The 24,857-nt window shown below is 40.2% G+C and overlaps 1 protein-coding gene across 1 annotated transcript; it reads left to right on the top strand.

Annotated features, from left to right (window-relative positions):
• Positions 1 to 1,644: 1,644 nt before the first annotated feature.
• Positions 1,645 to 24,544, top strand: DEPDC7 (DEP domain containing 7). Its single transcript, XM_006080385.3, has 9 exons — positions 1,645 to 1,800; positions 16,485 to 16,875; positions 18,600 to 18,727; positions 19,532 to 19,721; positions 22,362 to 22,573; positions 23,323 to 23,465; positions 23,644 to 23,769; positions 23,865 to 23,943; positions 24,222 to 24,544. The coding sequence occupies exons 1-9, from the start codon at positions 1,728 to 1,730 to the stop codon at positions 24,413 to 24,415; spliced, it is 1,536 nt and encodes a 511-aa protein (XP_006080447.2). The 5' UTR covers positions 1,645 to 1,727; the 3' UTR covers positions 24,416 to 24,544.
• The last annotated feature ends 313 nt before the right edge of the window (positions 24,545 to 24,857 follow it).

Here is a 24,857-nt window from a genome sequence, read left to right as displayed (position 1 = left end):
TGTGGGGAGATTCTTTACCCTCTGAGCCACCAGGGAAGCCCAAGAAAACAAGTGGGTAGTCTATCCCTTCTCCAGGGGAACTTGATTCTTTACCAGCTGAGCTATCCAGGAAGCCCAAGAAGATAAGGAATATATCAATGTAGCCTGGAAATATCTGTCCAGCAATGAAGGTGGAATTTGAATTAGGCCTCCAAAATGTGTAAAATGTGGACAAGTGAAAAAAGAGCATTTCACCAGATAATTCTTTGAAATGTTATATAAATCACCAAAGTAGTCACTGAGGTCACCTGCCTTTTTCAAATTAGTGTTTGTCAAGATCCAATTAGATCCAATATTAGTGTTTGTCAAGATTTGTTTTCACAAATAGGATGAGCGTTTTATCTACCAAGTAGTGAGGATGGACTTGTGCATTCAGTTACACGGTATGGGGTAGATTACAGCTAATTGCTCTGCTGGGTACCTGAAACCCCTCCTAAATGGTATCTTATCTCTGTGAGCAGCAGTCAACAGAGAAATGACAAAGGAAATTTCTTGAACAGTGGCGAGACTGGGTTTTACTGCCACCAGGGGGAGAGAGCTCATAAAAAAGGCCAATCCTGGCACCAGTTTCTAAATCGTAGGAGCTCGTGTCTAACCTACTTAACTGGGGTGCCCAGGGTCGCAGTTTCTCGGCAAGTGTTTTTTGAAATAACCATATGTATGTATTCTTCTAAGCATTTTGAAGGAACTACGTGTCGGAGCCTTTTCCAATAAGCTAACTCCCATATAAAAACTATTCTGATTTAATAATCTGTTCACACGGGCACCCTCCTTCTGAAAAGATACTTATGTGTGCCAAAGGTTTAAAATGATTGCTAAGTCCCCAAATTTCGGGAGTGAAACGGGGGCGCAAGAATTTGGCAACTAAATTATTGGTCTCAGACCACTCACCTGAGGTACCCCAGCACTGGGTCCCTGGATTTCCTGTTCTCAACTTCCCCTTAACAGCCCCCTTCCCTTCTTTCCTAGCTCTGTCCCTAACCCACTTGACACAGAGTTATTTTGGAGGCGGCACCGATTTCCTTGGCAGCCAGCCCCAAGGCAAGCCAGCTGCCCTCCGGACTGTGAACTCTAGACATTGCTCTCCCAGGCCAGATAAAGATTTGTTCTTTACAGGAAGGGATGCGTGAAAAATTCGAAGCATTTATCACCATGACAGAATTTTAAGCACTTATGTTCCAGACCCAGCAACTAAAATACATGAATTAGCTCGTGTAATCTTCATAAAAATATTCCGTAAAGCGGGTACTGACATTGCCCCCGCGTCACAGGTGAGGGCACTGAAGCCCAAGGCAGTTAAACAACAGAGCTAATCCACGGTGGATGAGCCTTTCACCGAAGCTGGCTTGAGCCTGGGCGCGTACGCCCGTCTGCACGTGGGCTGTGCAGACGGCGGCGGGATGCTGGTTGCATGCGGCTGGCGCGGACTCGCAGGGCTCAGCATACCAAAACGCTTCCCACCTGGCTACCTCCAGGGCGGGGGCGGGGCCCCACCTTTCCCTCGCTCGCGGGGCCGCAGGTTACCGTGGGCCGCGGCCGGCACGTGACCGGCGGCGAGCGGAGCGCGGCGGGGGCGGGGCCTGGCGGGAGCCCCGCCCCACCCCGGGCCAGTTAACTGGCTGCTCCAACGCGGGCGCCCACTTCGCGGTGCGGTCGTCTGAGGCGGTCGTGTCCCGGCGGCTGCGGCCATGGCGACGGTGCGGGAGAAGGCGGCGTCGCTGAACCTGTCGGCTTTCCAGAGTCCGGTGCAGAGGCCTCCCGGTAGGTGCCGAGTACCCGGTCCGGAAACGGTGGGGGCCACGGGGCGGGTGGGGGACGCAGGCTGCGGTTCTCACCCGGGCGGCGACCCCGCCGGGTTACAGCCAGGTCTGCAGCGGCCTCCGCGAGCCCCCGCACTCCTGTGGCTCCTTGGACCCGCGCCCCCGCGGGTGGGCTGCCGCGCCGGAGCCTGCTGTCCTCGCAGCCAGCTTTCTCCTAAGTTCCCCGGACTTGAACTTCGCCGCGCGGGAGTCTGTGCGCCAGCTGCCTGCCGGGCATTCTCAGTAGGTCTCCAAACGGGCTCCACATCGTTACTGGTGACTGTTTGAGCCACACACCGTGGTTCCACGGTGTAGCCAGGGGCCGAATGCCTCTCTTGCCCGCTTTGTTCCCCAGACTGTTCCTGGGAGGGCTGAGAAGTTTCTGTTAATGTAAGTTTAACTTCTACCGCCAGGAACTTGGCATAAAAGGCATTTATTAGTTACGCTTTCCGGATAAGCAGTATTAAAATGAACAGAAGTTTTTGATTTTCAGCGGTTGCTTGAGATTAGGGGAGATAGTGATTTTTGCCAGCTTAATCATGTCTTAGAGGGCAGGTTACTTAGGATGTTAGTATGCTACATCTTGGTTTCTTTAAATGTCCAAACAATTGAACGGAATCGGATGCTCAGTTAAAATTGCTGATATGTTAAAATTCCGATTCTAGCATGCCCTACATCTCAGTAGATAGAGTTAAGGAGTCCAGATAACACTTGGCTTTCTTGTTTTCCTTTTAGAAAAGTTACACTCCGCCCCCGCCCCTCTCTGTAGCTACTATGCAGGATGCTTATAGGATAAGCGTAAGTTCCCTTGTTATTAAGTCTTTCATTTGAACTTATGAGTCCTTCTTCAAGGTGACAGTGGTCAGTGGATCGACGTGGGTAAAACTGGGTACATCTCAGTGGCCCCACTTTTGTGTTTTACTTAGAATTAGAAATGCTTCTTTTAATTTTCAAAATGCTAATGGTAAATTGTGATAGACAACCACTTCTCATTTGTACTTTCCTAAGAACTCTCTTAATACCGATCTTTCTCTCCAATTGAAAGGATTCAAATAAGCATCTGATGGGTACATGCAGAATTTCTCCAGTGTTTTCAGTGTGAAGAGAAGGGGAATACTTCATCGTTTAGGAGTATAACGTCAGCAATATTGGAAACAGTCTTGAGAAATCTTTAGGCTTACTTTCTGAGTGAAATTCCCAAATTTTACGTGATTAAAAGCCTTGTCTTCTCTAACAGCTGAAATACCAATTCTGAGCTTTGGTTGTTAGTGAACAGGTTTTTAGGATAAGGGAATATGTATTCAAAATTAAATAGATGACTCTTAGAGGAAAGAGTTGAAATGTTGGTTATCGAATTTGAACCCAAGGAGAGAACCACTGTCTTCTGCACACCAGCTGCAGTGGGCAGAGAAGGGCCCTCTGGCTTTTCTCATTTGTTTCGCTTGCTGCAGTTGGAACCCTACCTGTTATCCTGTGTTAATCCCCCTTCCACTCTTCAGTAGCCTTGTCACAGTCCTGGTGAGCACGGTAATGGGAGCCTCTGGTTCTTGGTTTCTTGCCATTCTCTTTCTGTGTGCTCTGGCAAGCAGCTTTGGATCTGTTTCTCTACCTATTAATAATGCTTCCATAGTTTAAAGGGGCTGTAACAACCAGGGACCTGATTTATGTAGAAGAAATAAAGTCTGTATGCTAACTTCTAGTAAGTCCTTTAAAGATATTTGTCTTTTAATATAGACGAGCAAAAAAGTGGTATGTTACCCTGTTATCCCTTTCTAACTGTAACCTAATTCTTTGAATTCACCTGATATCACTTTTCCAGGGAGCTCAAGTACTTCCCATATGCTGTCTCATTAATCTGTATGAATTAAAGCAAGGGCCACTGCCTACTTACGTTGCTAGTTTTCTAAACATATTTTAAAATTTTTCTTTCTTTATTTCACATAGTTTGCCTGCAACCTTCTTTTCAGAGGCAGTGTCAATCTTGTGTGACATCTCTAATGCTGTGTAAGAGGAAGACAAACTTTGGGCTAACCAAAACCAATACACAGTAAAAAGTGCTGCAATATTGATATTGGTGTATAGGAAGTTTTCCCCACTCAGTCGCAGTTGCCTAGTTTAACACCCAAAGCCCAGCTGTCTACATTTATCTGTTTTCATGAGATTTTGGTTAATGTCCAATAAATGTAGTTCTTTTCCTTTGTCTTAATTCTGTGAGTAATGTTTTAAAAGCTATTTTGAAAAAAAGTAATTCTTAAATACAATTCTCCCAATCCTAAGTGATTTTGGATTTTATATACTTATCTTCTGATGAAGAGTTAAATCTTCTGGTATGAGTCACATTTGTCTTCTCATCTGCTAGTGATCTTTGATTGACTGCTGTTCAGAGCTTGACATCATCATCCAGGTGGTAGGAATGGGTAAAGGGTAAATGAAGGTGGGGCCTGTGTCCCCTTAGTTCAGAGAAAGGAAGAGGAAGAAAGAGACCCTCCTTTTTTTTCACTTTTTAAATAAATTTACAAATTTTTAGAATAGATCTAGATTTACAAAAAGTCATGAAGTTGGTGCATAGAGTTCCCATATACCTTTCACTCAGATTCCTTTATTACTGGCATCTTACATTAGGGCTTCCCTGGTAGCGCAGTGGTAAAGAATCCGCCTGCCAATGCAGGAAGATGAAAGTTCAGCCCCTGGGTCACGAAGAGCGCCTGGAGGAGGAAATGGCAACCTATTCCAGGTATTCTTGCCTGGAGAATCCCATGGACAGAGGAGCCTGACGGGCTATACAGTCCATGGGGTTGCGGAGAGTGGGACAGGACTGAGCGGGCACACTGACTATTAACACGCTGTTTTATTATATAGTACATTTGTCACAGTTAGTGGACTGGTGTTGATATTCATACTTTTACTCAGCTTTTCTTAGTTTTTGCTGAATATCCTTTTTCTGTTCCAGGGTCCCATCCAGGATGTTATTATATGTTACTGTGAATCCATGTCTCCTTTGGCTTTTCTAGATTGAGACCGTTTCCTCTTTCATTTTTATATATCTGTTAATTGCTGGATATGTGCTAGCCACTTGACATATGTCTCAGATGACCCTCACAATAACTGCTGCTGCTGCTAAGTCACTTCAGTCGTGTCCGACTCTGTGTGACCCCATAGACAGCAGCCCACCAGGCTCCCCTGTCCCTGGGATTCTCCAGGCAAGAACACTAGAGTGGGTTGCCATTTCCTTAAGTGGAATTAGCTATGTTTTGCCCCAGAAAAGTTAGGCAGCTTGCCCGCGATTGCATTATTAGTAATGATGGAGCCAAGAATAGAACCCAGTTCTCTGGGTCTCTAAATCCCAAGCTGTTGTCTTTCTGTATTCACAGAACCCAGCATTAGGCCTGCTGCATTAATGCAACTTTTCATGTCTAAACAGTATTCACTTAACCGAGGGTTTCCGAGCTTCAGTGTTGTTGATATTTTCCTTGTTGTTGTGGAGGCTGGCCTGTCACTGTGATGTTAAGCAGTGTCCCTGGCCCCTCTACCCACTAAACATCAGTAGCACCTCCCCCTCCTTGGCATATAGCAGCCAAAAATGGCTCCAGACATTGCCAAATGTCCGGGACAGGGGATAAAAATCACCCACTAGGAACCACTGTGTTAACCCTTGTTTAAAATATTTTAATAGTTGGCAATAATCTGCAACTAACAAGTATTGAATAATTTGAACCTTTGTGAAATATAAGGAAATTTGAAAAGAATGGACTTCCCTAGTGGCTCAGGAGATGTGGGTTCCATCCCTGGGTCAGGAAGATTCCCTGGAGAAGGAAATGGCAACCCACTCCAGTATTCCTGCCTGAGAAATCCAATGGACAGAGGAGGGGGTCTCAAAAGAGTTGGACATGACTCGGTGACTAAACAACAACAAGGCACTAGCTCACTGTTGAAGTTTTGTGCAAAATATGCTGAACATAAGCTGTCTGAATTCTTGTGTGTGTGTTGGGGGAGAGGGGGCAGTTTAATGCTCTAAAATGAAAATAAAATTGTTACATACTAATTTTGAAGTAACATGTTTTAGTAACATTGTGTATATATTTACCTTACATTGGGATCCAGTATTGGGATCCAGTTTTATAATGTCTGTTGATCTTCTAAGGAGATCTATTAATCTATTTGAAATGATTATAGAATTGTTTTCACCCTTATATTGGTTCTCACAGCAGGGCCGTAGTTAAAACTAACTACATAGATCATGGCTGATACTCATTACCTGCTTGTGACATATGCGTAAATATAATTCCTTGACCTGTCTGCCTTATAACTTGATTTTTAGGGAATTATTACTATAATAACTTGATTATTTAGCATGCATTTTTTAGAAGTAAAGATGATTATTAGTGATATTACAAATGCATATCAATTCAGTATTAGAAGTGTAACTTTTTGTGGCTGATAAACTTTTTTGGGTAGATTTCAAATACATGAAAAGGATCGGTCTTTGCCTTTGAAAAATAGCTCTTGTTTTCAAGCAGATAATGATGAACCTGCTTGAAAACTGAATGTTAACTAGCCTAGACTTATGTAGTGCTCACAAGCATGTGTAGTATGTTCTGGACCTAGTTTCAAACAATTTCAGAGCCTCTTGATAGCTTCTCAGAGCTTTTTATCTGACGGGTCAAATTTGTTCCCGTAATTCGCTTCTTATGTTTTGTTTGATGTTAAGTGTCCGTATCTAAATGGAAAGTGATCTGTTTTAGTCTCTAAAATCCTATAAATCAGTTTAGACTTGAAATATACCATAAACATAGTGTTTAACTCTTGTATCAGTAAATGAAGGAACCATGTTATAAAAGTTACATCTCTTACTCAGAGTTGTTGCAGCTGGTCTCTATAGACTTTGATCATTAGGTTATGATGTCTTTACAACATGCTTAACCAAATGGTAAACAAAGAAGCATCATTGTAGATAGTGTGAATTTTAAAAAAGTGTCCAGTTCATATGCAAGTGAAGTTTAAGGAAAAGCTGAAACTTAAATTCTGATTGCTAGACTTACATAAAGCATTCATTTTATACTTCTGGTCTCTTGAATCCTGTTTAGAAGTCTCAGTAATTCATCTTACTGGGCCATGGTCAGTGATCCCAGTGTTCATTTCAGCTCTTAGATGATGATAAATATGAAGTTTCAAACCAGTATGTGGGGGATTTGTGTTCAACTGGTGAAGTCAGCATTTAAAAAAACAGGTTATCTAGTGTGGATTTTGGCACATTTACTCGTCAAGTCCAGGGTATATTATGTTTTAAAGTATCTGTATGAACATGAGCTAGTTTGGGTCTGTGGGTGGTGATGCTTGAGGGGAAATATCCCAGGATGCAATGGTTGCAAATTAATGGTCAGTGAGAACAGAAAGGACCTGAAAGGGTTGAATTGTATTATGCCTGGAGGACTCTGGAAACATTGGATGGCTCACAGGTGCCTACTACCCTGCTCTAACCTGTTCTTTAATCTTTTATACTGCGTTATCCAACCTGCAAGACTTCCTGATTTCCCATATTTAAACAGCAAGTTAATATGGGGAAATATATTCTGTATATCCTGTTTTCCCCTGTGAAGATTAACTATTTTCACATCACTGAGGCTCTCACCCCCATCAGTTGTCTTATTGATCTCAAATTAATAAGTGAATCAGCTTTATCCCTGAGGATTTGTATGCTTCCTTATAGCTCAACTGTTGTTATATATGTTTCATCTTTAGTATTATTACTAGCCCAGAAGTCTGTTTAGTTGGTACTTAATAGGCAGTCTGAGCTCTGCAAGTTTAAACCTTGCTTATTTTCCTTTCCTGTGTACTGTGGATAGTATATCATAGAATTTATGATACCAATCTTTATTTTAGGATTAATGACTACTAAGTGTTTCTAAATAGCTTGGTTAAGGACTTACAAATCTTAAAGTTGTTTTTTGTTTATTTCATCTCATAGGCTCACTTAAAACTCTTTCAGTTAATCCAAGTCTTCAGTGAAAGGTTAATGCTAAAACTATCTGGTGACTTAATATATTTATATTTATATTTACATATTAGGAAATCGTAATATATATTTAGTAGCATAAAATTGAAGATAAGTTTAATTCACTGAGCCTCAATTTCTTAAAAATAGGACTATTTTTAACTATTTCAGAGAAGTTTATTAGGATTAAATGAGAGAAGGCAGAGCTTGTTATATTGTAAGTCCTCAGATTTTCAGTTCAGTTCAGTTCAGTCGCTCAGTTGTGTCTGACTCTTTGCGACCCTGTGAATCACAGCACGCCAGGCTTCCCTGTCCATCACCAACTCCCGGAGTTCACTCAAACTCATGTCCATTGGGTCGGTGATGCCATCCAGCCATCTCATCCTCTGTCATACCCTTCTCCTTCTGCCCCCATCCCTCCCAGCATCAGGGTCTTTTCCAATGAGTCAACTCTTTGCATGAGGTGGCCAAAGTACTGGAGTTTCAGCTTTAGCATCAGTCCTTCCAATGAACATCCAGGACTGATCTCCTTTAGGATGGACTGGTTGGATCTCCTTGCAAGAGATCCGAGGGACTCTCAACAGTCTTTTCCAACACCACAGTTCAAAAGCATCAGTTCTTCAAAGCTCAGCTTTCTTCACAGTCCAACTCTCACATCCATACATGACCACAGGAAAAACCATAGCCTTGACTAGACAGACCTTTGTTGGCAAAGTAATATCTCTGCTTTTCAATATACTATCTAGGCTGATCATAACTTTCCTTCCAAGGAGTAAGCGTCTTTTAATTTCATGGCTGCGGTCACCATCTGCAGTGATTTTGGAGCCCCCAAAAATAAAGTCTGACATTGTTTCCACTGTTTCACTGTCTATTTCCCATGAAGTGATGGGGCCAGATGCCATGATCTTAGTTTTCTGAATGTTGAGCTTTAAGCCAGCTTTTTAACTCTCCTCTTTCACTTTCATCAAGAGGCTTTTTAGTTCCTCTTCACTTTCTACCATAAGGGTGGTGTCATCTGCATATCTGAGGTTATTGATATTTCTCCCAGCAATCTTGATTCCAGCTTGTGCTTCTTCCAGCCCAGCGCTTCTCATGATGTACTCTGCATATAAGTTAAATAAACAGGGTGACAATATACAGCCTTGACGTACTCCTTTTCCTATTTAGAACCAGTCTGTTGTTCCATGTCTAGTTCTAACCGTTGCTTCCTGACCTGCATATAGGTTTCTCAAGAGGCAGGTCAGGTGGTCTGGTATTCCCATCTCTTTCAGAATTTCCCACAGTTTATTGTGATTCACACAGTCAAAGGCTTTGGCATAGTCAATAAAGCAGAAATAGATGTTTTTCTGGAACTCTCTTGCTTTTTCCATGATCCAGCGGATGTTGGCAATTTGATCTCTGGTTTCCCTGCCTTTTCTAAAACCAGCTTGAACATCTGGAAGTTCATGGTTCATGTACTGCTGAAGCCTGGCTTGGAGAATTTTGAGCATTACTTTACTAGCATGTGAGATGAGTGCAATTGTGCGGTAGTTTGAGCATTCTTTGGCATTGCCTTTCTTTGGGATTGGAATGAAAACTGACCTTTTCCAGTCCTGTGGCCACTGCTGAGCTTTCCAAATTTGCTGGCATATTGAGTGCAGCACTTTCACAGCATCATCTTTCAGGTATTGAAAAGGCTCAACTGGAATTCCATCACCTCCACTAGCTTTGTTCATAGTGATGGCTTTCTAAGGCCCACTTGATTTCACATTCCAGGATGTCTGGCTCTAGGTGAGTGATCACACCATCGTGATTATCTGGGTCGTGAAGCTCTTTTTTGTACAGTTCTTCTGTGTATTCTTGCCACTTCTTCTTAATATCTTCTGCTTCTGTTAGGTCCATACCATTTCTGTCCTTTATCGAGCCCATCTTTGCATGAAATGTTTCCTTGGTATCTCTAATTTTCTTGAAGAGATCTCTAGTCTTTCCCATTCTGTTGTTTTCCTCTTTTTCTTTGCATTGATCGCTGAGGAAGGCTTTCTTATCTCTCCTTGCTATTCTTTGGAACTCTGCGTTCAGATGTTAGCTAGTGTTAATATAATGAAGATTTGAAAAAAGACTAACAAGCAAATATTTTAAGTTCATTTAAATCTCAGCTATAGTCTCTGGTCTATTAGGAAGTTAAGAATTAGTGAAAAAGTAAAAGTGAAGTTGCTCAGTTGTGTCCAACTCTTTGTGACCCCATGGACTGTAGCATTCCTTTCAGGCTCCTCTGTCCTTGGGATTTTCCAGGCAAGAATACTGGAGTGGGTTTCCATTTCCTTCTCCAGTAGATCTTCCCAACCCAGGAATTGAACTCAGGTCTCCTGCATTGTAGGTAGACACTTCACCCTCAGAGCCACCAGGGAAGTTAAGAATATTAAGTGATAATCCTCCTTTTATGTAGTCATAGTGACTGAAAACAGTACAGCCACTCCTAGTTCTGGATACCAGGGAAATGACCAGGACGTATTTTGAGATTCCATCCAGTGTGTGATTCTGGCTCTACTCAATAGAGACTAACAGTAGTGCATGCGTGCATGTTAAGTCATTTCAGTCATCGCCAACTCTTTGCAACCCTGTAGGCTGTAGCCTGTCAGGCTCCTCTGTCCATGGGGATTCTCTAAGCAAGAATGCTGGAGTGGGTTGCCATGCTCTCCTCCAGGGGATCTTCCCCACCCAGGGATTGAACTCACGTCTCTTATGTCTCCTACATTGGCAGGCAGGTTCTTCACTAGCACCACCTGGGAAGCCCAACTAACTGCAGTACCAGTAGTAAATTTAGTTTCAACTTGATTTATCTAGTCGAATCTCCCTAATTCAACTCTTAAAACTACTCACGTATTTGGTAAATTGCCATCAATTACTTCCTTTGTTGTTTAGTAATACATTATGAAGTATCTGGAATTTTTAAATGTCTTGATAATTAAAAAGAATCTTGCTGATAATTTTAAACTAGCATCATAATAATGGGTAGACAGTAAAATTGAATGTGAAAAAGTGAAAGGTGCTCAGTTGTGTATCCTTTCCCTCTCCAGGGGATCTTCCCAACCCAGGGATCAAACCAGGGTCTCCTGCATTGCAGGCAGATTCTTTACCAGCTGAGCCACCAGAGAAGCCCATAGTAAAATTACCCATCTATTTTTGGTATTGGAAATAATACAAACAAATAATAAAGGGTTTTTGTGTTTGTGTGTGCCTCTTAGTAATTTTTATGGTCAGTCAGTGCAGTTGCTCAGTCATGTCTGAGTCTTTGCAACCCGATGTACTGAAGCACACATGCCTCCCTGTCCATCACCAACTCCTGGAGTTTACTCAAACTCATGTTGATTGAGTCGGTGATGCCATCCAACCATCTCATCCTCTGTCGTCTCCTTCTCCTCCCTCCTTCAGTCTTTCCCAGCATCAGGGTCTTTTCAAATGAGTCAGCTTTTCGCATCAGGTTGCCAAAGTATTGGAGTTTCAGCTTCAACATCTGTCTTTCCAATGAATATTCAGGACTGATTTCCTTTAGGATAGACTGGTTGGATCTTCTTGCAGTCCAAGGGACTCTCAAGAGTTTTATCCAACACCAGTGTTCAAAAGCATCAGTTCTTCGGTGCTCAACTTTCTTTATAGTCCAACTCTCACATCCATACATGACTACTGGAAAAACCGTAGCCTTGACTAGATGGACCTTTGTTGGCAAAGTAACGTCTCTGCTTTTTAATATGCTGTCTAGATTGGTCATAACTTTCCTTCCAAGGAATAAGTGTCTTTTAATTTCATGGCTGCAGTCACCATCTTCAGTGATTTTGGAACCCCAAAAAATAAAATCTGCCACTGTTTCCACTGTTTCTCCATCTATTTGCCATGAAGTAATGGAAATTAAAAGACTCTTACTCCTTGGAAGGAAAGTTATGACCAACCTAGATAGCATATTGAAAAGCAGAGACATTACTTTGCTAACAAAGGTCCGTCTAGTCAAGGCTATGGTTTTTCTTGTGGTCATGTATGGATGTGAGAGTTGGACTGTGAAGAAGGCTGAGCGCCGAAGAATTGATGCTTTTGAACTGTGGTGTTGGAGAAGACTCTTGAGAGTCCCTTGGACTGCAAGGAGATCCAAACAGTCCATTAAGGAGATCAGCCCTGGGATTTCTTTGGAGGGAATGATGCTGAAGCTGAAACTCCAGTACTTTGGCCACCTCATGCGAAGAGTTGACTCATTGGAAAAGACTCTGATGCTGGGAGGGATTGGGGGCAGGAGGAGAAGGGGACAGCAGAGGATGATATGGCTGGATGGCATCACTGACTCGATGGACGTGAGTCTGAGTGAACTCCAGGAGTTGGTGATGGACAGGGAGGTCTGGCGTGCTGCGATTCATGGGGTCGCGAAGAGTCGGACACGACTGAGCGACTGAACTGAACTGAATGGAACTGGATGCCATGATCTTTGTTTTCTGAATTTTGAGCTTTAAGCCAACTTTTTCACTCTCTTCTTTCACTTTCATCAAGAGGCTCTTTGATGAAATAGTATGAAACATGAATAGTATGAAAAGGCAAAAAGATAGGACACTGAAAGATGAACTCTCCAGGTCAGTAGGTGCCCAGTATGCTACTGGAGATCAGTGAAGAAATAACTCCAGAAAGAATGAAGAGACAGAGCCAAAGGAAAAACAGCACCCAATTGTGTATGTGACGGCTGAGGGAAGCAAGGTCTGATGCTGTAAAGGGCAATATTGCATAGGAACCTGGAATGTTAGGTCCATGAATCAAAGCAAATTGGAAGTGATCAAACAGGAGATGGCAAGAGTGAACGTCGACATTTTAGGAATTAGCGAACTAAAATGGACTAGAATGGGTGAATTTAACTCAGATGACAATTGTATCTATTACTGTGGGCAAGAATCCCTTAGAAGAAATGGAGTAGCCATCCTAGTCAACAGAAGAGTCCAAAATGCAGTACTTGGATACAGTCTCAAAAACAACAGAATGATCTCTGTTCGTTTCCAAGGCAAACCATTCAATATCATGGTAATCCAAGTCTATGCCCCGACCAGTAATCCTGAAGAAGCTGAAGTTGAATGGTTCTATGAAGACCTACAAGACCTTCTAGAACTAACACCCAAAAAAGATGTCCTTTTCATTATAGGGAATTGGAATGCCAAAGTAGGAAGTCAAGAAACACCTGGAGTAACAGGCAACTTTGGCTGTTGGAGTACAGAATGAAGCAGGGCAAAAGCTAATAGAGTTTTGCCAAGAGAACCCACTGTCATAGCAAACACCGTCTTCCAACAACACAAGAGAAGACTCTACACATGTACATCACCAGATGGTCAACACCAAAATCAGATTGATTATATTCTTTGTGGCCAAAGATGGAGAACCTCTATACAGTCAGCAAAAACAAGACCAGGCGCTGACAGTGGCTCAGACCATGAACTCCTTATTGCCAAATTCAGACTGAAATTGAGGAAAGTAGGGAAAACCACTAGACCATTCAGGTATGACCTAAATCAAATCCCTTACGATTATACAGTGGAAGTGAGAAACAGATTTAAGGGACTAGATCTGATAGACAGAGTGCCTGATGAATTATGGATGGAGGTTCATGACATTGTACAGGAGACAGGAAACAAGACCATCCCCATGGAAAAGGAATGCAAAAAAGCAAAATGGCTGTCTGGGGAGGCCTTACAAATAGCTGTGAAAAGAAGAGAAGCAAAAAGCAAAGGAGAAAAGGAAAGATATAGCCATTTGAATGCAGAGTTCCAAAGAATAGCAAGGAGAGATAAGAAAGCCTTCCTCAGCTATCAATGCAAAGAAATAGAGGAAAACAACAGACTGGGAAAGACTAAAGATCTCTTCAAGAAAGTTAGAGCTACCAAGGGAACATTTCATGCAAAGATGGGCTCAATAAAGGACAGAAATGGTATGGACCTAATAGAAGCAGAAGATATTAGAAGAGATGGCAAGAATACACAGAAGAACTGTACAAAAAAGAGCTTCATGACCCAGATAATCACGATGGTGTGATCACTCACCTAGAGCCAGATATCCTGGAATGTGAAGTCAAGTGGGCTTTAGAAAGCATTGCTATGAACAAAGCTAGTGGAGGTGCCGGAATTCCAGTTGAGCTATTTCAAATTCTAAAACATGATGCTGTGAAAGTGTTGTACTCAATATGCCAGCAAATTTGGAAAACTCAGCAGTGGCCACAGGACTGGAAAAGGTCAGTTTTCATCCCAATCCCAAAGAAAGGCAATGCCAAAGAATGCTCAAACTACCGCACAATTGCACTCATCTCACACGCTAGTAAAGTAATGCTCAAAATTCTCCAAGCCAGGCTTCAGCAGTACATGAACCATGAACTTCCAGATGTTCAAGCTGGTTTTAGAAAAGGCATGGAAATTGCCAACATCTGCTGGATCATCAAAAAAGCAAGAGAGTTCCAGAAAAACATCTATTTCTGCTTTATTGACTATGCTAAAGCCTTTGACTTTGTGGATCACAATAAACTGTGGAAAATTCTGAAAGAGATGGGAATACCAGACCACCTGACCTGCCTCTTGAGAAATCTGTATGCGGGTCAGGAAGCAACAGTTAGAACTGGACATGGAACAATAGACTGGTTCCAAATAGGTAAAGGAGTATGTCAAGGCTTTATTTTTATGGTAGATACAAAATTATCTATAAGTGAATACACTATGGCTCACTGCAGTCCCTATGTTTATTTCAACACAAAAGATGAATTTCAAATGACCCACTTAAAATTTATGACTCGTGCGCTGAGTTGAGGTTTTTTCCCCCAGGCATACCACAAAGTTTATGGGATTTGAGTTCCCCAGTCAGGGATCGAAACCTGGCCCCCCCACAGTGGAAGTGTAGAGTCCTAACCCCTCAACTGCCAAGGGAATTCCCAGGTGGAGTTTTAATATGCCTCAGAAACTTATCTTTGCTTTCATCTTACACATTCTATCTAAAAAAGGAAGGTTGTTTCAAGTAAGAGTTTCTTTAATTATAATTCCCCTTATTCCTTTCTGTTGTACTGTTGCATATTGTTTTTCTTTTTTAGACTACTTTAAGGGAAATAAGTCTTCCCTGGTAGCTCAGATGGTTAAGAGTCTACCTGTGATGCAGGAGACCTGAGTTCGATCCTTGGATTGGGAGAACTCCCTGGAGAGGAGGGCATGGCAGCCCACTCCAGTATTCTTGCCTGGAGAATCCCATGGACAGAAAGCCTGGTGGGCTATGGTCCATGGCGTTGCAAAGAGTCAGACATGGCAGAAGTGACTTAGCATGCTCACACAAGGGAAGTAATCAGTTTTCAATTTCTTTGCCAAAATATCTTGAAAATGAAGGAAGTTGTATACTTAACAAAAATGAGGGCTTAAAAACCAGAACACTGAATATTCAGAGGGTCATTCAAATAACACATAAAAAGGTATACTGTGTTTCCATAAAAAGAAAGAGCAAGCCAGCTAGGCAGCAAGCTGATGATTAGATTAATTCCATTAGCTTGCTAAAACTTAAGGTCCATTTTCTTTTCATTATTTCTCCTTTTATTCTTCATAGCTATGTCAAATATCAATTTATTAAAGTGAGGAAAAATATAAATATTTGAAAGCATGTTTTCTTTCTTTTCTCTTTGGCTAAATCCTTACTTTATTTCTATGCTTCTCCTATCTTTGCAATAGTCTCTAAGCTCCTGTTGAGCAGGAACCAAACTGTTAGTTTACAAAGCACTTAATTCATGAGCATGCATAATAAGAAGCTTTTAAAAATTAGTTTATTCCAACAAGCATTATGTGTGAATGTATATATATAACTATACATCTGTCTGTCTAGTTATCTATCTGACTAATAAATGCTTTGAAATCATATAGACCATGAACTAAATCCCAGCACCACCATTACAATATAATGTTCAGAAGTTATACTTAACCTCTGTATATCTGTTTTCCATTTCACAAATATGACGATGTCTGCTTCATAGAGTTGCTAAGATTAGATCATTTATGAAGGCATTTAATAGAGTTCCTTAATTGGTAACTGCCACAAGGTCTTATTTGATCTGCACCGCTCATTCCCGTTTTCACTCTTCTCTGATCTCACTTCTGTTCTTTTCCTTGGTCACCTGAGTAGGTTGTGGTGGCCTCTCTCCTGTTCTCAGCAGAGCACCTCCCTCCTTCTCAAGGCCTTTGCTCTTTCTGTTTTCTCGGCTTTCCCCTCAGATAACGGCACAGCTTGCCCCCTGATTTTACTCAGGCTTCTGCCAAGGGATCACCTTGTCAGAGAGGTCTTTCCTGACCTCCCATCTAAAATAGCATTCTCTCTCTTACCTGGCTTTACTTACCTTCTTGGCACTGATCTAACATGCATGTGTTGTGTATATCTTCCCACAAAGTGTGTTTAAGCCCTTAAGAACAGGGACTTTATTTTGCCCATTCTTTTATCCTAACACAGAACAGTGTTTAGCTTATAGTAGGCAGTAACTTTTTAATTAATTGCGACTAATAATTTCATATTTCAATAACAAGCTGCCCTCATAATTGTTCCTTATTAATAGCTTTGGCGATTGCTACTTTTTACTTAAGGCTTGCTTAGACCTTATTACAAATGAGCCAGGTGAGTCTGTGATTTTTTTCCCATTTCAGGTTTCAGTGTAGCCCAGAAGCCATTTGGAGCCACATATGTTTGGAGCAGCATTATAAACACTCTTCAAACACAGGTGGAGGTGAAAAAACGAAGGCACCATTTAAAAAGACACAATGACTGCTTTGTTGGTTCAGAAGCTGTGGATGTCATTTTTTCTCACCTAATGCAGAATAAATATTTTGGTGATGTAGATATTCCTCGGGCCAAAGTGGTAAGAGTTTGTCAGGCACTTATGGACTACAAAGTATTTGAAGCAGTTCCAACCAAAGTCTTCGGGAAAGACAAAAAACCCACATTTGAAGATAGTAGCTGTAGCCTTTATAGATTCACAACGACACCTAACCAAGACAGTCAATTAGGGAAAGAAAACAAAGTATGTTCACCTTCCAGGTGAGTATATGTTAGATTTTCATTTAATATTGGCAGGAAGAGGCACCTTGTTAGCACAATCAGTCTCAGGATATTGGCAGAGGGGATGTTTACAGGATTTTGTCTACTTTTTAGTGAGATGCTGGCTATCTTTTACTTTTGAAATAGTAAATTAGGCTAAAATCTGGGTCTGTGGGTAAATTTCATAGAGTGAACTTTTATTTGATATCTCCTAGAATTCTTATTGGAAGTCATCAACAAATTTTGATTTTCCTGCTTCAAGTTACAATTATAGCATAAAGAATATTAGAGAGTTTGTACACAAAGTGGTATGGAAGACAAACAGGTGGGTTGTCACTAGAATCCAGAAAATAGCAGATGTGAAATATGAAAGGAGCCAGAATGCAGAAAATCTATAGGACATGTTAGGGAGTTTGCATGTGATCACACAGATGTCAGGGAGGCCATAGAAAGACTCAAAGTATGATGAGATTGACCTTCAGAAAGGTCATCCTGGCAGCTATATGGACAGCCTAATGGGGAGAGCTAGGTAGGAATCTATTGCAATACTGTGATCTACAGATGAGGAGGAAGTAGGCAGCAGTGGTGAAGGAGGAACCATTTAAAGGGAGACAACATTGTAGAACCCAGTGACTGAAATGGATATAGGTCATAAGTGCATAGTTAACGTAGTTATTTGTCATGAAATAAAACTTTTCCCTTTTATTCCCCTCAGCTTAATGGTAAGGAGGTGACTGTGTAATTGAAGCTCTTAAAGTTCAGATCTGACCCAAAGTCAGACGTATAGTGTATTGACTTTGAAGTGTTTTTTAATTCTATATGTAAAACACGATAAAACGTACTTCTCTGTATATTAAGGAAGTGGGACAGGTAGGGCATGGTCAGTACTTTCCAAATGGAGATCCCTGTGCTTTATCTGAAACCTTTGGAACAGATGCTTATCGAAATTTGGAACTTTGGAGATTTTAGAAAGCTAATAATATACATATATCATTTACTAGATAACACTCCTAGACACAGGAGACATAGGTTTGATATCTGGGTCAGGAAGATCCCCTGGAGTAGCAAGTGGCAACCCACTACAGTTTTCTTGCCTGGAGAATTCCATAGACAGAAAAGCCTGGCAGACTAGAGTCCATGGGGTTGCTCAGACACAGCTGAGCATGCACGCAGATAACACTCCTAGAGGGATCTGGGACAGCATCTGGTAATCAAACACGTTAATATTTCTGCAGTGAAAACATTCATATTAGCTGGGATAGATATAAAGGCTATGAAAATCTCAAAACAGGTTTTGTCACTGTATGAATTCTGAATAGACAACTTTGAATTTTTCAAAGCTTTTTGGGTTTCAGAATTGTGAGTAGGGGATTGTAGATCGTATTTGATGAGCACTGTCTACCAGAGAATGCCCTGGAAATAGAGATCACTAATAAAAATGATAAGCATAATTAAGTTTGACTATGTCTGATTGTGTTTTAAAATTGGAGACACAATTTTAGTCATTGAATCACTTTAAGTGCTCAAAGGAGAATTTATTTAGAGTGTATATTCAGGCTTGAGAAAGAAGGTGGCATGTCTTATATTTTATCCTCCTCTTAGAATTTGAATTTGTTACGCTTTTGCTGTGAAATACATAAACTGTCTAGACACTCTTAGCTCTCAAATGCAAAAATATTTCTGTGGGCTTACTAATAAAAATTTATGAAATAAATTTGTTGTAGATATGCAGATACATTATTTAAGTCCTCTGACATCAGATCCACAAGTTTAGAGGATCTGTGGGAAAACCTGAGTTTAAAGCCTGCCGACTCTCCTCGTGTAAATATCTCTGCAACCTTGTCTCCACAAGGTAAGCTCAAGATGATACAGGAAGGAATAGAAGACTAACTTCAGATAAAGTTATTTAAATTTTTTCAGTCTTAACCTTTATTAGAATTTAGATATTCAGAGCACAGAGAAAGAGCATACTGTGTATTAAAGCTGTTTATATTAAGTTTTAACAGAGGTCTATTATCTTTAACAAATAGATCAGTGTTGCAATTCTGAACACTGACTTTTGTCCTATCAGCTGGCAGAGGTTCAAATCTGAAATGTTTTGCATGCAGATTTTTAAAAAAATTTATTTAAAATCTGTTCTCAACTCTAGCTTTCTCTAAGATTTTATTAGAGTCAGTAAAAAATTGGAAAATTATATTAAAACATTAACAGGATTCTTATGTTCTTCTTTGTCTATGGCCGTGGAATGTGGTTTTAAGGACGGATTTCCACCTTCCCTCCCCCATCCCACTTGTGGAAACCCTGAGTGGAATAATCTGCAGCCAATAGTTTCAGACGAGTTTTCAGACTGAATGACTCATTCTTTCTTCCTCGGTCCTTATTAACATGTTATATGACTTGATCTCTTATCAAGCCATATTGCTTTTTACAGTACAAGAATGAAAAGAATTCCTGTTGTCCAAAGTCTCTTCTCCTACACTTGACAACAAATCTTGAATTGTTGTTCCTTTGTTGTAAGAAACCACTTCGTAAAACTGACTTTCTCTTTTGTTTTCTTTTTCCACAAATTTATTAGCTTAGACCTGCCTAGGCAGATACTGTGGTGAGCCTGTAGTAACTGTTGTTAACTTTTCCCCTTGTCATTTTCCCTGTGCAGTTATTAATGAAGTGTGGCAAGAAGAAACAATAGGGCGACTGCTCCAGCTTATAGACCTTCCTCTCCTTGACTCCCTCCTCAAACGGCAAGAGATGATACCTCAAGTGACTCAGCCTAAGAGGCAGCCTGACTTGGTCAACAACAGGAACTATCTGGATCGAGGGATTCTCAAGGCTTACAGTGATTCTCAGTATGTGGAAAAACCTGTAATAATTTGAGTGTATTTGTAGGAAGATAATTAGTTTTAAGATAATCTTTTGAATTCTTCTGTCCATACAATCAGATATGCTTTGTCAGTTGATATTATCATTGTTGGGAAAAATGAAGAACAAAATTACCTTGGTCAAAATTAATGAGATTTGAATGTCATTATTTTTCATATTCACTTTTTTTCAACATATATCTTACTTGCATATCAAGTGAAGAAAATGATTATGCTCCACCTTCTTTGTTAAAATATAGGTCTGTCTAGTCTCTTAGAGCTGTCTGGTCTTACATTTCTAGTACTTCACCAGTTCTACATTCTAATGAACTATTAATATAGTTGAATGTCAAAAGGTAGCTTAAAACCTTATGTGAAAAAAATAATCCCAACATAAGAATTTAAATTACCTTTATACACTTTAAATTAATAGGTGAAGGTATTTTATAATGACCTTAAATTTTAAGTACAGAATCAGAAATTGACCTTGAAGATCATCTGTCTACATCTTAAGATGAAGCTGATGACCACAGGAGGTGACCTGACCTGGGTGGCGGCAGAATTAGTTGTCCTGAGTCCACAGCAGTGGAAGATATGATTTTTTTTTTAAACTATTTGTTGTTCAGTTGATAAGTTGTGTCTGACTCTTTGCCACGCCGTGGACTGCAGCATGCCAGGCTCCCCTGTCCTTCACTGTCTCCTGGAGTTTGCTCAGATTCATGTCCATTGAGTCGGTGATGCCATCCAACCATCTCATCCTCTGCTGCCCCATTCTCCTTTAGCCTTCCATCTCTCCCAGCTTCAGGGTCTTTCCAGTGAGTCAGCTCTTCACGTTAGGTGGCCAAAATATTGGAGCTTCAGCATCTGTCCTTGCAATGAATATTCAAGGTTGATTTCCTTTAGGATTGACTGGTTGGATCTCCTTGCAGTCCAAGGGACTCCTAAGAGTCTTCTCCAGCACCACAGTTTGAAAGCATCAGTTTGGTGTTCAGCCTTCTCTATGGTCGAGTTCTCACATCCATACATGACTACTGGAAAAACCATAGCTTTGACTATGCGGACCTTTTATTGGCAAAGTGCTGTCTCTGCTTTTTAATACACTGTCTAGATTTGTCATAGCTTTTCTTCCAAGAAGCAAGCGTCTTTTAATTTCATGGCTGTAGTCACTGTCTGCAGTGATTTTGGAGCCCAAGAAAATAAAATCTGTCACTGTTTCAATTTTTCCCCCATCTATTTGCCACAAAGTGATGGGACTGGATGCCATGATCTTAGTTTTTTAAACGTTGAGTTTCAAGCCAGCTTTTTCACTCTCCTCTTTCACCTTCATTAAGAGGCTCTTTAGTTCCTCTTCCCTTTCTACCATTAGAGTGCTAGCATCTGCCTATCTGAGGTTGCTGCTATTTCTCCCAGCAGTCTTGATTCCAGCTTGTGATTCATCTAGGCCAGCATTTTTCATGATGTACTCTGCATGTAAGTTAAATAAGGAGAGGGACAATACACTGCCTTGTTATACTCCTTTCCCAATTTTGAACTAGTCAGTTGTTCCATGTCCAGTTCTGTTGCTGCTTGATGCACATGCAGTTTTCCCAGGAGACAGGTAAAGTGGTCTGGTACTCCCATCTCTTTAAGAATTTCCCACAGTTTCTTGTGATCCACACAGTAAAAGGCTTTAGCGTAGTCAATGAAGCAGATGTTTTTCTGCAATTCTCTAGCTTTCTCCAGGATCCATTGAATGTTGGCAATTTTATCTTTGGTTCCTCTGCCTTTTCAAAACCCAGCTTGTATATCCAGAAGTTCTTGGTTATGTACTGCTGAAGCCTGTATTAACAAATTGAATGTTAAAAGTTAGTCATTCTATTTCTTAAAATGTAACAATTTAAGTTACCCAACTGGGATTTTATTAGAAATGGCTAATTAATATTTAATTATTTTGAAACCCTAACTTGTCTTCCTCTATTCTCTTCTAGCCAGAGTCAGAGATGATAGATCATACCCAGAGCTTTGAAGTAAGCCACAGTATATGAGAAAAATGCTGGTTTAGGAATCAGATCTGGGATCTAGTCCTTCCTGGGACCCTGAGCTAGTAACTTAGAGTTTCTGGACCTCCATAGTAAATTTAAGGAGTAGAATTTGAATTCTGATGTGCAAAAAAAAAAATTTCAGGCCTGTATTATAGTGGATAGCTTCTGTTTTTGCTTTAAAAAAGAGTGAAGACATATTAAAATCAACTTTTTATCTGTGATACATGACCTAGCTATAGAATTATACATATCCATTATACAAGTTATAAAGAATTATACATATCTTTGGCTTCCCAGGTGGCTTAGTGGTAAAGAATCCGCCTGCCAAGTAGGAGACATGGGTTTGATCCCTGGGTCAGGAAGATCCCCTGGAGCAGGAAATGGCAACCCATTCCAGTATTCTTGCCTGTAAGATCTCATGCAACCCTGGCGGGCTACAGTCCATGGGGTCACAAACAATCAAACATGACTTAGGGACTAAACAGTAAATAGCAGCAGCAAAGGTGTATAGAGATTCATCTTAGTAGGAAACTTGAAACAGCTAGTAAATCAGGTATGGGTTTATTGGTTATCCTTTGCTTTTTAAAATAATTCTTTTCTCTCATAGGGAAGATGAGTGGCTCTCTTCAGCAATCGACTGCTTGGAATACCTTCCAGACCAGATGGTGGTAGACATAAGCAGAAACTTTCCTGAGCAACCAGATAGAATAGACTTAGTGAAAGAACTTCTGTTTGATGCCATTAGCAAATATTACAGTAGTAGGGAACCTCTGTTAAATCACTTATCTGATGTTCATAATGGAATTGCAGAACTCCTAGGTAAGTAAGATGTTACTGAATACTAAAATTTCTCTTTGGAGGGAACAGGACAAAGTTTCTTGTCCCCAAATTAACCAAAATGATACTACTTCAAGCTGGGAGTGGATCTAGACTAATCCATGGAGAGTATGTTTTTCCCAAAACTTCCAGGGTTCATTTGGAAAGCAGCTTTACTGAGCTGTGAAGTCATGCAGGGACTTCTTGTTGCTACAGGTGAATGCTGCTCTCATTCACTGGAAACTTAATAAGCATAGAGCAGCAGTTCTCTTTTTCAGAAAGTGTTACCGGCACTGTCACCATTCTCCATTCATCCTCTTCACAATGGCAGACACTCTGCTTTGTCCCTGTACCAGTGAGGCAGACTGTTCCACGTGGTTTGTTGAAAACAAGTTGCAGATTTCAAAGAATCCTATTTTTCTCAGAGTTGGCTGTATCAGTACTGTATACATAGTGTACCCTTGAAATGTCGTGAATTATTGGAAAACATGGGCTGAGAATTTATTTACAAAGCCGCATTAGATTTAATATCCTAAGATTTGTGAATGACAAGGACTTAGGACTTGCCAGTTTGAGTATAGGCTTTCTTGAGGGTATTGGTCATTCATTTTAATTCCTAGTCTCTTTGTTTTGCTGTTGAACATAATTTTGGGTAAGTTTACTGATTAGCTTAAGTTTTAGCTTGACTTTTGTTCCCTTTGATATAGTTGTGTCTGGTCAAAATTAAAGCATTTTTTTCCTTTTGGCAAAAGTGAATGGGAAGACTGAAATAGCATTAGAAGCTACTCAGCTCTTTCTAAAGCTTTTGGATTCCCAAAATAGAGAAGAATTTAGAAGACTGCTATATTTCATGGCTGTTGCAGCACATCCTTCTGAATTTAAATTACAGCAAGAAGTAAGTCTTTTGTCTAAATGTTAATTGTATTCAGTATCTGTAATACTTACAGGACATATTATTCCATTATCAGCATCAAGTATGTGGAAATGGATAGTAGCTATTAATATTTAACATTGATTTTTATATTACATTTATTCTTAAAAATAAATTCTATTGGGTATATGTTCTTTTACAGAGTGACAACCGAATGGTTGTGAAAAGGATATTCTCAAAAGCTATTGTTCACAATAAAAATTTATCCAAAGGCAAAACTGATCTTCTGGTGCTCTTTTTAATGGATCATCAAAAAGATGTTTTTAAGGTAAAACTCTGAAAGTAAAGTTGAACTTATGTAATAGATCACTAAATTAAAATGCGTAATATTCCATGTACCTTCTTCTTTTTTTTTTTTGTAAGATTCCTGGAACTCTACATAAAATTGTCAGTGTTAAGCTCATGGACATTCAGAAAGGAAGAGATCCAAACAGAGACGCAGGTAATCTGAGAAATACTCCTTACATGTCTCACGAGAATAAGTAGTTGCATTTTAGCTTCAGCTAGACTCTAACTCATCTTCTCAGAGCTATTCAGACTTAGCAGAGAGCCTTTTTATGTCAGAAAAGCAACCTGACAGGGTTAGAAAGTCAGTAGTGCTTAGCACCTTTACATGCATTTTGTAAAGTGGGGGAAAAATATATATATATACAAGTGGTTTTTCTTGTTAAATCTGAGGACTAGATCCATTAACTGAACTTTCTACTTTTAAACTTTAAGGATATATTTATTGCCAGAGAATTGATCGAAGTGATTATTCTGACCATACAAGGAAGACAACCAAGGATGAGCTATTGAATTTACTAAAAAATATTGATGAGGATTCAAAACTTTCCGCCAAAGAGAAGAAAAAATTGTTAGGTCAGTTCTATAAGTGTCACCCAGACGTCTTTATTGAGTATTTTGGGGACTGAGTTTCCAGTGTCTGTATATAACTTGTGTATTTTAAGAATAAATTATGTATCCTAAAGATTCAATCATATTGTAATATTAGATGTTCCTCTAAGTATGAAGCTGTACTTAATAAAACATTTTTTGTATAACCTTTTGTGAAACTGAGTATTAGATGGTGTATTGCTGTTAAGTATTGACCTCTCTCAGGTGAGTTGATTTATAATTATTGTGCACAATACTTTATAGAACATCCTAGGAATTTAAATGATGGGACATTGCAGCGTTTATAAAATAAAGTATTAAACAGTAAGGAAGTCTGTAATTACAAGTTAATAGGAGTGTGGTTTGTACCTTGAAAGGTATATTTCTTGAAGATACAAGATGGAAATTTAGGCTATGCTAAAATGAATTTGTCAGTTACCATAAACTGTAGACAAGTCAGAAATTGAACTGTCCTAATGC

Source organism: Bubalus bubalis, chromosome 16, assembly GCF_019923935.1.
Source record: "Bubalus bubalis isolate 160015118507 breed Murrah chromosome 16, NDDB_SH_1, whole genome shotgun sequence".
NCBI lineage: Eukaryota > Metazoa > Chordata > Mammalia > Artiodactyla > Bovidae > Bubalus > Bubalus bubalis.
This window is presented reverse-complemented; position numbering and strand designations above follow the sequence as displayed.

Coding starts and splice junctions, on each gene's coding strand:
- DEPDC7 (XM_006080385.3), top strand. CDS start 1,728: ATGGCGACGGTGCGGGAGAAGGCGGCGTCGCTGAACCTGTCGGCTTTC. Junction 16,876..18,599: donor AAAGTATGTTCACCTTCCAG/GTGAGTATATGT, acceptor AATTTGTTGTAG/ATATGCAGATACATTATTTA. Junction 23,770..23,864: donor ATCAAAAAGATGTTTTTAAG/GTAAAACTCTGA, acceptor TTTTTTTGTAAG/ATTCCTGGAACTCTACATAA.